Below are 13824 nucleotides of genomic sequence, written 5' to 3' on the forward strand. Positions count from 1 at the left end.
CCATGAACCAAGTTTCGATGTCTCTCCGATCGTAATGAACACTATTACAAACAAAATGCCCGCAGTAGAAGTCCCTTCTACTGTTCGAGATTCTTTTAAACATTTAACTCTAGCGGACGAAAACTTTGATAAACCTAATGACATTGATTTATTGTTAGGTGCCGAGCTGTTTCATAATGTCTATGACGGTCAGCGTTTAAATTTGGGCCCGGGCTTGCCGGTCGCTCTGCACAGCGTATTCGGCTGGGTTCTCACGGGGAAGCTCGACCCCGAGTGTCGACCCCCACCGACTACCTCTTCCCTCTTTGCTTCCACACTTGCCCTAGACAATGTGGTCAAGCGTTTTTGGGAGGTCGAAGAGCCCCCGTCGGTTGATATTTCAAACCCAGAAGACGATAAATGTGAACAGTTATATACCAATCTAGTGAAACGCAATCCTGACGGAAGGTACGTCGTTCCTATGTTAGTCAAGGAGCCGTGCGAAAAACTCGGGGATTCTTATAATATTTCTTTATCACGATTCACAAACCTTGAAAGACGACTTCATCGTCACGACCAACTGAAAGAAGATTACGTCCGCTTTATGCGCGAGTATAGCGAGTTGGGTCATATGCAACCTGTTGACCCACCGAACGATAGTGACCGGAATATAATTCCTCACCATTGCGTTTTAAGACCAGATAGTTCAACTACCAAACTACGTGTAGTTTTCGACGGCAGCGCGAGAACTACTAACGGGAAGGCTTTAAACGATATTGTCCACACCGGTCCAAAACTGCAAAATGATATCGTAGACATCATTACTAAGTTCCGCCTTCACGAGGTAGTTTTCACCGCGGACATCTCTAAGATGTACCGTAATATTGATTTGCGACCGGAAGACCGTAAATACCAACACATTTTTTGGCGAGACTCGACTTCAGAACCTGTACGCGAGTACGAACTCACTACTGTTACTTACGGGGTGAGCAGCTCACCTTATCTTGCAATAAGAACTTTGCATCAACTCGCCGATGATCACTGTGCACAGTGGCCCCGCGCTGCTGAAATAATCAAACATGACACTTTTATGGACGATATCACAGTCGGAGCCCCTTCTGTAGAAGAAGCTATTGAATTGAAAAACGAATTAGTTAAATTACTGGACTGTGCTAAATTCGAGCTCCGCAAATGGAGTAGCAATTCCCCTGAGTTTCTTTCCCAATTACCTTCGGAGCATTGTCAAATACCAAAACCGTTTTGTGACAATAGCAATCAACACACGCTTAAGATTCTTGGAATACAGTGGGATCCAACTCAAGACAATTTCACTTATTCGGCATCTCAGCTAGATTCGAAATGTACAAAGCGTTCTATTCTGTCAAATGTCGCTCGCATTTATGACCCTCTTGGGTGGTTAACCCCGGTGGTTCTTATAGCCAAGTTGCTTATTCAAGACCTGTGGCGACGTCAGTTGGACTGGGACGAATCCGTTCCTGCGGACGTTTCACAACAGTGGCAAAACTTCGTATCGGAGTTACAAAATTTGACTGAAGTGCGTATTCCTCGTCGAGTAGCACTTTCTAATACAGCCAAATACGAACTAGTCGGGTTTTGTGATGGATCGACGAAGGCTTACGGGTGTTGCGTCTATCAACGATCAATTGGCGACGGCGACATTACATCGCACTTGTTAATTGCGAAGTCTAGGGTAGCCCCTTTAAAACCTTTAACGGTTAACCGACTTGAGTTGTGTGGTGCTGCTCTTCTTGCGCGCGTGTTAAAGCATATGTATAGTTTACTTCACAGTCAAATTAACATCGTGCGAGTAACTGCCTTCACAGACAGTAGTACTGTGTTAGCGTGGCTGAATACACCTCCCTACAAACTTAAGACGTTTGTATCGCATCGTGTGGCTAAAATAATAGACGAAGTAAGCGTCGAAAATTGGTTACACGTATCGACTCATGATAACCCGGCTGATCATTGCAGTCGTGGTCTTCCCTGTTCTCAAATTATTACGAGTCCAACTTGGTGGTCTGGACCAAAATGGCTTTTAGCCGAATCAACATCTTGGCCTATTCAAAGAGAATTAGTTTCCCCTGACAATATTCCCGAACTGAAATCTACAGCTCACGTAGCATTACCAACGTCTGAGAAGGATGATGCTGTTTCACAACTTATTCACAAGTGCTCATCTCTTTCACGTGTACAACGCGTCTTAGCGTGGTGTTTGCGTTTCGTTGCGAATTCAAAGCGTTCGTCTGAGGCTCGTATAACATCACCATTAACGGTTGAGGAATTGAACACTTCGCTGTCTACGCTAGCTCGACATGAACAAGCAGCATCGTTTTCGGAAGAAATAGACTCCGTCAAATCAAACATCCCTTGTAGTCGCATTATACAAAAGCTGTACCCTTTTATTGACGAGTTGGGTCTTCTGCGAGTGGGGGGGAGGCTGAAAAATTCTCAGTTACCACAAAACACAATTCATCCTATATTATTGCCGAAGTTATCTCCCATCTCACGACTTATAATCGATTATTATCATCGACTGCATTTACATTGTGGCCCCCGAACCTTACAATCTCTCGTGCAGAGACGATTTTGGATTCTAGGTATTCGGAATTTGATTCGGTCCCGACTATCTAAATGTGTCACCTGTTTCAAGGTCAATCCAACACCATGTCAACCTATAATGGGTAACCTGCCGTCGCCTAGAGTACAACCCGCGCGTTGTTTTCAAAACGTCGGAGTTGATTTTGCAGGACCATTTACGGTTAAAGAGAGTCGACGACGAAATGCAAAAACGTATAAGGCTTATGTTTGCGTGATAGTGTGTCTTGCTGTCAAGGCAATACACCTAGAAGTCGTATCTGATTTATCTACTCCAGCTTTCATTGCGGCTTTTGATCGTTTTGTGTCTAGACGCGGTCTCTGCAAAATGGTGATTTCAGATTGTGGCACAAACTTTATAGGTGCGAGGCGTTACCTCAGCGAAATACATCAATTGCTACTTACCAAGCAGTCTGAATTAAATACGGAATTTTCAGGACGCGGTATAGATTGGCGTCTAAATCCTCCAACCGGCAGCCACTTCGGTGGTATTTTTGAAAGCGGCGTTAAGTCAATGAAACACCATCTCAAGCGTGTAGTAGGATTACAAGTTTTAACTTTCGAAGAGTTGGTAACAGTACTAACTAAAATCGAGGCTGTTCTTAATTCTCGACCGCTGTGTTTTCTTTCATCCGATCCCAGCGAGGTAGACGTTTTAACTCCCGGACACTTTTTGACTGGTGGCCCGTTGGTTTCACTCCCCGAACCTCAACTCGAGGATACTTATGTTCCACCACGCGAGCGATGGCAGATGCTTCAGAAGCTCACTCAAAGTTTCTGGCGCGCGTGGCAACGTGATTACCTTCATACGTTGCAACAACGGGTAAAATGGTTCAAAGGTCAGGCAAATGTTAAAATTGGGAATATCGTAACAATCGTAGAACAGAACTTACCTCCGTTAGAATGGCATTACGGTAAGGTGGTCGATATCCATCCGGGCAACGACGGCGTCGTACGAGTTGTTACGCTTCGTACTGCGAAGGGTTTGTTACGTAGACCTGTAGCCAAAATCTGTCCTTTACCTCTTAGTAATTAATCAACCAATTTCTTTTAATATATCTATTTACGTTTTCTTTCGCTTTGTTTTTTTTTTATCCAAGCACACATTCTACTTTCTGCTCACTCATGTGATTATCTTGAAACATTCTCTGTAAACTTGTCGTCCTTATAAACAGTTGTACATTTGAAAGTCCGATTCGTATGAACATTCTCTGTTAACTTGTCACTATTTTAGTTTTATACAGTATTTTGATTAAGCTGATTGACTCTTAATTTATCTTTTGAAATCCCTGAAGTGATTCCAAGTGGGGGGGAATGTTATGGCTTGCTATTCTGTCTTTATTTCATGTTTCTTACTTCTAATTTCTAAACCTTGGCCGCTATAATAATCGCCCTAAAAAATATATTAACAAATAATTGGACTATGAAATGAGCACACCGCTCCTACGCGCATGCGCGAACGAAGAAGATACTGAGTCGGCGCGTCAGAGTGCGCAGCCATCTTCCGCAAATATCTGTGAACATGGTGTGTGTATAAAACTATAAACTATCTTTAAAATTATACTAAACAACTAAAACACTAAACTAATTATCTTAAAACTATAACTAACCCGGCCGGGCACTAACAAACTAATAAAATACTAATAATACATAGAATTAAACCGAGGAGACCAGTGAGCAGCGGCGGCCGAGGTAAGTCTTAATCTTATTCTTTTTCTTTACACCTTTTACTTTGAAGCGGGCCAGGGCAGTTCTCTCCCCACGTCTATTCTTTATTTTAATTTACAAACCCATTTTTCTATAAAATTCCATTCCAATTGGCCTCTGGCTTACGCAGCACGACAGAACGTCCGTTCAAGCCACGCCACTACGTGAACCATAAAATAAGGTAAAATGGCACTTTTTTATGCAAATGCGCATAAAACAAATATTACGTTTGAATCTCACGTAGAATCAAGTGCCTCTGCACACCTTGCATAACAATATCTAGACGTGATCTGATCGTGCGCATAAGTTTGGCAAATATTTAGCTTGTCGGCGGCTTATTTTATAGATTCCTGCAAATATTTTGCGAATAAATACTTCATTTTCTAATATTTATTGATATTATGGTAGGATTAATTCAGATTTTTAATTAGCATGCAAAACTAGTGTAAAAACACTAATAAATCAACCTAAGAAACGAACTCAAGGCTGGTAAGATTGTCCCGTCTAATTCCATAATTATTGGTTACCCTAATATTCAGGCATTAATTATGAATTTATCTGTGATCAAGGACAGATTAAATTCAACTGCATGCTAACTACAGTTAATAGTAGGTAACTGTAGTTAGATTTAAAATTAACATACATAAACTGCCTATATACGTCCCACTGCTGGGCACAGGCCTCTCCTCAATCAACCGGAGGGGGTATGGAGCATACTCCACCACGCTGCTCCACTGCGGGTTGGTGGAGGTGTTTTTACGGCTAATAGCCGGGACCAACGGCTTAACGTGCCCTCCGAAGCACGGAATCATCTTACTTTTTCGGACAATCAGGTTATTCAAGCCTGAAAAGTCCTTACCAAACAAAGGACAGTCTCACAAAGTGATTTCGACAATGTCCCCATCGGGAATCGAACACCTATCCGCAGGGCCGATTTAGATGAAAAATTGGCACACAAGTAGGTCAAAAGTCAGGGACTAACACCTTTCAAGTATCAGTATACAGTATACTGTATAATGTACTTATGTACGAAGTCGCGGGAGGAAAGATATAAACCTTATCAAGGTTTAGATACGATATATTTATTTGCCATAAATGTAATGTAAAAGATAAACTACTACTAGCGTGTAAACTTTAATTTAAGTAGGTATTAACTAAGTTTATAGGCTGTATCAACCAAAAAAAAGTAAACAACAATCCCCGACAAATCTTATACGTAAGCTCAGGCCCACAACTTACGAATGACATAACCTCATTGACATTCAAGTCGGGCGGGCCGGGCTGCGCGCACGCACCGTGCGAGTACACCCGCGTACACCACCGTTTGAGGACGCGGCAATGAACACTTGACCTTGTTTTGCACGGCAGTGTATTATGGAGGCTATGTTTAGAGAAAGTCTGTGCTATCTTCCTTATGTTTATTAAACTTAATGGATCCATCACACTAATCTATGTCGGTATTTCATAAACTGTAGATAAGTATTCCTGTCATCGTACAATTTATCATATCGATCTTGGAATGAATATCAGCAGGGCTAACATGTATAACGTGATAAAATTATCGATCGATTAAATAAATTTTGACAAAATCGATAAGTTTGTTTTTTTCCCTAACATGCGTGTCACGTGTTTTTGTTCGTATTTTGACAGAACGACATGACTTATTTGGTTTCACATCATCACCAGCCCATTAACGAAGGCCCGTGGGCCTTTTCTATGGATGGATAGGGCGAACGGGCCTTAAACCACCACGCGAGCCCAGTACGGATGGGTGGTTATTAATGACTGCTAATGCAGCCGGAACCAACGGCTTAACGTGCCTTCCGAAGCACGGAGGAGCTCGAGATGAAAACTTTTTTTTTGTAGTCATCCATCCTATGACCGGCCTTTGCAAAAGTTGCTTAACTTCAACAATCGCAGACCGAGCGCGTTTACCGCTGCGCCACCGAGCTCCTCATCAATAAGCATACAGGCCTAACTATAATTGTGCACCGAATTCATTACCATCACACGTTATTAATTTCTACATCTGCTGAGAGATTAACAGTGGAAACGGGTTTACCGCACAGGTTTACGCGATTGCGTGATTCTTCTGATAAATAATTATGTAGGTACCTATTACATTGTAGGTAACTGTACCTAGTTATTGCGCCATCCTGCATCCCTTTGTTAGTAAGTAGTTGATTCCTGGCAGGGTGCCTGGAAGAAATTGGTTTAGAGCAATAAAGCCGTCTAATTGTACTAAGTATATCCAAGTGTTATGTTGGTACGTTAACGTTAAGTTTTGTGAAATAAAGTAGGATATTTGATTTGAGTCAAATTCTAAATAGGAGATACAGGAGATAGTTGAAGTGATGGAGTGACATAGGCTATTTCTTGTCCCTTTCAAAACCCTTGCACTTCCCTAAAATGGGGGTGGAAATTTTGTTGGAGCATTTCGCAATTGTCAAAGTAGAATGCTAAAAATTTATATGCGGACTGTGTGTGACTAACAAAAAAACGGTGCATCATTTTTTTTTAATCTGCCCTTAACCCCTTCAAAGAGGGGGTGAAATTTTATATGGAACTTTTCGCAGCTTTCAATGTAAGAACCTAAAAATTGGTACATCAGGAAAGGGGAACCGTGTTACCCCGAATATGCCCGAATTTACCACGAGCGAAGCCGCTGGCAAACGCTAGTATTAAATACTTACCTACCTATAGTAAGCATTACTTATTTATTTTCGTAAAAATAGGAGGAGGAATAGGAGGTAGGAGGTATTGTGTCCTCTAACATGATGGACTAATGTTATGGGCGATAGGCTGATCCCTTATCACCATAAGGATCATCATATCCAACCTACGACATCGTATCAACAGTGGCTGCAAGTTGTCTTTGATTACTTGTGGCTCTACCCACCCCATTAGGGATTACGGCCGTGAGTTTATGTATGTATGTATGTTCGCAAAAATAAAGAAATTAACCAGTAACAGAACAGACACTACTCGTGCATACTAAGAAAGCAAATCAATCAACATTCAATCGGAATCACATTACATTACCGCCGCTTAGTGCAGTTATCGCACGACATCGTCGCACGCGCCGCCGCATTGTGAACGAACATCTGATTATTCATGACCTGCGTAATGAATGCCTAAAACAAATCACGATGTGTTGCGATTGTCAGTCTAGCAATAACACATAAATTAACATCGTGCCAAAAGTCGCATATCTATAACAAAGCAGTGTAATGTAAAGTAATGTTAGTTAACCATGGTTGGTAGGTCAGGGACGAAAAATCTTTAAATTGTTTCATAAAAGTATTCAAAAGGAATACACCTAATCAAACTATAGACCAATTTAGGAGGTAAGTAACCTAATAAATATACTTCTCATAAAAAATAAATCGTAACACTTCCGAATGTTTGTTCAACAAAATACGACTTTAATTAAATTTTAATTTGGAATTAATATTCCCAATATTAATATTCTCAATATTAATATATTGAGAATTGAAAACCTTGTAATACCCAGTAGAATGCCTTTTATTTTTAATACTCGGATTTACTTGAATATTTTTGTCAGAATCCTTCCGAAACATAAACGTACGAGTTGTTTCGATTTTTTTATGAGAAAAAACTTTGTTTTCTTGTCGTTTTTTGTTTTTTGTGTGATTTTTATTTTGAGAGTGCCTGCAAGTTGTCTTCGGACGACTTATCGCAATGAGAATTTATAAAAGAACATATACCTACTTATATGAGGTCACGACTACACTCCCAATTGGAGTAGTTAGAGGTACATTCATCACATGATGAACTAAGTACCCACGCATCACCAAGCTTTTTGTTAGACAGATGAAGGCTGACTTTAATTAATTGATTTAATTATAGAAGAAGACAGTGTATAAAACGTGGTAGGCAGGTATAAATCGAACATTAAACAATCATCAATCAAACAAGATGTCGATCAAATTTGTGAGATAAATCTATCACAAAGATGCATAATTGCATCATATGGAATTCGATGACATAATAACATTTAACACGCTGGACGGCATGACTTCAATTGATAATTGATGAGTATTTTATTGGCAAATAGGAATCTGTGGTGGAGTATGCTCCATACCCCCTCCGGTTGATTGAGGGGAGGCCTGTGCCCAGCAGTGGGACGTATATAGGCAGTTTATGTAGGAATCTGTAAAACGAAGAAAAGAGGCTTTACATGGTTGCGTATTTAAGCTAGTTCAATTGCAGAGGGTCTAACCAGACTTTGTACAAAACAAGTCACTATTAAAATGTTTTCATTTTAAGATACGAATACAAACACTTACAATTACAATGATTATGATATACGTATTATTATAAATGTAAAATCCCAAAACCTTGGCTTAAATGAATGGTGTCATAACTCATAAATCGTAGATCAGATAAGTACATAGTAATATGAGCCTGGCACACTCGCGCATACGTTAAAAGATCAATGGAATATATTTTTAGAAGCAGAGCCTTTCGCTCTTTATGAAATAACTTCTAGAAACGTACCTGACCTTCCAAATACTCGCAAAATAATTTAAAGTTTCGTAACTGTGTTTGTAAATGATGACGAAGCTTTTACTTCGGACAGTCAGGCAGTCACTTCAGTAAAAAAACCAGTCCTGTAAAATCTTTAAGTTAGGTAAGCGGACCCTGTGAAAACGGAAAAACGCTAGGGGGATGATGCAGAAGTTTTTAATCATAAGTAACTGTTTTGTTTACACCATACAAGTAAATAAAAATGTTTCAAATATAAAAATAAATAAAAATAAGTATCTTAGCTTTATTGTTATAATCACTGCTTACCTATCATCTCATGTAGAAGGCAATATAGCCTTTACCAAATTACAGTTCGCTATATTGATCGACGATCCTTGATTACACCCTTGTATTCGAGTAGGTATTTCGCATGTTGGTTTACAAGTAAGTATGTTGCAAAAGTTCTCACGAGAATGTCTCACGATTTGTTATCATATTTGGATAATTTGCTTATTAACAATAGACACAGTTGTGACAGGAGTTATCGATTTATATGAGAAAAAATATAATGAATAGATAAGCGATTGTTCAGCCCCACGTGTTATCTAGAATATCTAGTGTGAATTGTACTTGCAACACTGTGTGAGAAGGAGCAAGGAAGCTGATTAATTTAATTAAGTAAATACTTAAGTAATCACTTCATTTTCTTGACGGCGTGATTGCTGCGTGTCGTTCGAAATAATACTATATATTATCGTAAGGAAAAGCAAAAGTAAATTATTTAAATTTCCTCACAATAATATAAGTAAATAACTTTGTCATAAGACTTTGCCACTTCTTTAATTTGTTACCATCGTAGGCGGCGATACGACTCACCATCTATCACGTTGGTTTAACAGAAAGCTCGGTGAGGCGTGGGTACTTAGTTCGTCTTGTGATGGATGTACCTGTGACTACCCTATATATGACCATGAGGAGTTCCTACTCTACCTAATTTGTTGTTGGTAGAACAGGTTAGAAATACTTATATACTTGGTCTTTTTCTCGACTGGGATTGTAAGCAGCAGTGAAACTCTTTTTTCATCTCTTTCTTTCATAATAGAAAGTAAAAACTTGGTTTACAAGTTTGGTTGGAAATTTGGAACAACATTATTAAACGTCAAAATTTTAATTTAATAAAATTAAATCTTGTCAATGTATTGTAGTAAAGCAAGTAATGGAGTTGTTCTTTAGATTGCGAAAGCAATAACCACTTTATTATGTCGGACATAAATGTATAATTCTTATGAAAACTAATTGTTGTAACATAAATCACATTTTACTCTCCAGCACTAATTACAAATGAAATTAGCTACTTCAAGTTTCTTCACGACTTTTGCTTCGTTCTAGCTACAAGCACGAGAAAAACATTATCTATAAAATAGGTAAGCTCCAAATAATTTGAATTTAATAGGTATTTTTATGGGTATTTTTTGGTAATAAATATTGCGGGTCAATGGTCATCGGTAATAAGTGATAATAAACACGACCGTATATATAATGGTTATTAGTTGTAAATTACGTAGAGCTATTGTGTTCATGATAAAGCTAAATGGATTGGTTGTTGAGATTAGTTGCGGAATGGACCGGGACGTTAATGTTCATGTTGCCAAATTGTATATGCAGTTTTCTAAATTTGAAAGTGACGGATTCTTTACATTCTCAACTAGCAATTCGTTCTGGCTTCGCCTGGGCACAGATCATATAATACTAACGTACAGATGCCTCACGTCATACAACGAAACCGAACCTTCCTAACTCGGGCTTTTCTTCGGGCTATTTTGCGTTCTTATAATGACCACTAGATGCCGCTAGTAAATTTAACTGGGTAACATTTTGAGTGTAGATTTGCCGCATTTGGTACAACTAACTACTTGCCCTGACAAATGGGAAGCGCAGAGGGCCACCAGGTACACCAGGTCAGCAGGTCACCAGGTACAAAAACAACAGGCCTGGGAGTGCCCAGTTGGAAATCGTCAAACTCCGGTGGAGTCGGTATCGAGGAGTCTACTTAGAGTAATGCCTGCATAACATGGTATATCTGTAATGTTTTTCTATGGCTTTCTATCATGTCACAGATGTCAATCAGATTTTTGTTTCACAAAGAGATTTTGTTTGACATGCAAATTCTTTCAGTAGTTCTCGTTACTAGTTCAAACAGAGGGCAAAATTATACTTAAGTACCTACTATGTATTGATAATATGAAATTATTAAAATACGTAGTGGTTAAGTGCTAATATATTTTACTTATTATCATTTTCTTACCTACATACTTACTATACATATTAGAGTCAAGTTAGCGCAAGTATACAGGGTGGCCCAGAAGATCAGGTTCAAAATGAAAAATTAGATAGAGGAGCTCATTAGCTACCAGAAACACCCCCATGTATGTTCAGCAATTATTTACGGTTTAGGAGATATGACCCATTTTGTACCCTTTTCTAGTTTTTTTACCTTTCTTCAGAAATAATCATTTTGTCGCTATCCCTTACTTAATAATTATTTTATTTTACTTCACAACTATGCCTAAGGCTGTGACCGCTCAATCAAAAATAAATCAAAGTCAAATCAAGTATAAAAAAAAAAGTTATCGGAAGTCAAAGTGAGAATTCGACCAAAATTGTTACAGTTGTTAAAACTTCGCCGAAGAATAATAAACACATGAGATTGTCATGGACCCTGAAAGTATTTCTAAAAACTGCTCCATTTAATAAGCTTTTAGAAACATCCAAAAAAAGTACCCTCAATACGGGCAAAAAACTAAGTAATTTGACCTCAAATATTGCAAAACAGACAGATTTGAAGGAAAATTTGACATTCTCATACAATGTAGCTGCTTCTTTCTAACGTTGTTAAAGGTGGTCAAAGACACATTTTCAGTTAAAAGTAAATAAAAATCACGCTTATAATCGCTAACAGGGTAGACATAGCAACATTCCGAAGACAAAACTTGCAGTCACTTTTGGTATTCGTATTTTATTGAAGGTACATAGATTTCAAGGAAAAAGTTATCCTCAAACACTGTTGGTGATTCATACTATTGGATACTAAAATAAAATCTGTCTTTGAGCACCTTTAACAGCGTTAGAAAGAAGCAGCTACATTGTATGAGAATGTCAAATTTTCCTTCAAATCTGTCTGTCTTGCAATCTTTGAGGGCTAATTACTTAGTTTTATGTCCTTATTAAGGGTACTTTTTTTGGATGTTTCTAAAAGCCTATTAAATGGAGCAGTTTTTAGAAATACTTTCAGGGTCCATGACAATCTCATGTGTTTATTATTCTTCGGCGAAGTTTTAACAACTGTAACAATTTTGGTCGAATTCTCACTTTGACTTCCGATAACTTTTTTTTTATACTTGATTTGACTTTGATTTATCTTTGATTGAGCGGTACACAGCCTTAGGCATAGTTGTGAAGTAAAATAAAATAATTATTAAGAAAGGGATAGCGACAAAATGATTATTTCTGAAGTAAGGTAGAAAATCTAGAAAAAGGTACAAAATGGGTCATATCTCCTAAACCGTAAATAATTGCTGAACATACATGGGGGTGTTTCTGGTAGCTAATGAGCCCCTCTATCTAATTTTTCATTTTGAACCTGATCTTCTGGGCCACCCTGTATATAGTAAGAAGGTATTATTTGATTTACCTGATTCCTTCAACCTATCAGAAAAAAGGTGTGATAACCATAACTCATGTTTTTGCTATTATTTGGCTATCATCATCGAAAACAATGACAAATACCCATCATTACCCTGCACATGAAACCGCGGATTTCGAAACGCACATTCGGTAACAAAAAATAACAAATTAAAGCCTAAAATATAATTAAAAAAGTCATAAAATGTTTGAATTACACAAAATTGCCAGTATTCGGATGTTACATCAAAACTGGTTTGTAATAGACGCACTTGTTGAAACGGAAATCAATAGCGGAAAAAAATGGTTGTAAAAGGAAATGTTAAGGTTAATAAAATTGTGTAATGAGCTGAATCATCCCTCTCAGTTTCGTTACGACGTCACTTACACCCCATATATTCGGGCTTATCTCGAGAATCACTAGACGAGTTTATATGCGGTTTTTTCTGATATAACTTCATCATCATCAACCCATTAACGTCCCCACTGCTGGGGTACGGGCCCTCCCTGTGGATGGATAGGGAGATCGGGCCTTAAACCATCACGCGGGCCCAGTGCGGATTGATGGTTATTAACGACTGCTAATGCAGCCGGGACCAATGGCTTAACGTGCCTTCCGAAGCACGGAGGAGCTCGAGAGGAAAACTTTTTTTTGTGGTTACCCATCCTATGACCGGCCTTTGCGAAAGTTGCTTAACTTCAACAATCGCAGACCGAGCGCGTTTACCGCTGCGCCACCGAGCTCCTTATAACTAACATATGGGATATAACTTATGGGTTTAAAAAAAGTACCCAAGTCTACTATTGTCTAATACTACAGTAGTATTAGCTAGGTGGCGACTCCTCCGAATAACAGCACCACTTCGAGTCATCACTCGACGCCTACTATTTGTAAAGAGTGGCGTTTCATCCACGGATGAAATACATCTGCGGATGAGCTGTCACCCAAGTCAAGCGAAGAGCCGGGTCGAATCACTATATTGATATTTATCAGACTACCTTGGACAAGTAAATGTGCGCTGTTACCTTCGATAGTAAACCCCGGATTTTAAGCAAACACATTAAACATATTGAATGCATTAACCTTGCCGTTTCAAATATTTGACCACTATCATCACAGATGTAGACAAATTAATGGTTCTATATGTTTATTGGTTTAACACACTGATAGATGAAGGAGACCAACTTCAAATGTCGCAATATATAATAGAGTAAAGAAACGGACTATTTGCGACAACAGGTGAAGCAAACCTTGGACTATAAGTTCCGTGGCCAGATCTTAGAATTGATCATTTCATGATAATAAAAAAAATATATATATATATTTCCAAACCACAAAAAATAAATTAC

At 38.7% G+C, this 13824-nt stretch overlaps 1 protein-coding gene across 1 annotated transcript; it reads left to right on the plus strand.

Moving 5' to 3' along the window:
- Positions 1–55: 55 nt before the first annotated feature.
- Positions 56–1534, plus strand: LOC126380816 (uncharacterized; the record flags this gene model as incomplete). The annotated part of the gene is made up of 2 exons (XM_050030410.1): positions 56–884; positions 1419–1534. Coding segments are annotated over exons 1-2 (945 nt in total), but the record flags the coding sequence as incomplete, so codon positions are not given.
- Positions 1535–13824: the final 12290 nt, after the last annotated feature.

Source organism: Pectinophora gossypiella, unplaced genomic scaffold (assembly GCF_024362695.1).
Source record: "Pectinophora gossypiella unplaced genomic scaffold, ilPecGoss1.1 Pgos_100, whole genome shotgun sequence".
Classification (NCBI taxonomy): Eukaryota; Metazoa; Arthropoda; class Insecta; order Lepidoptera; family Gelechiidae; genus Pectinophora; species Pectinophora gossypiella.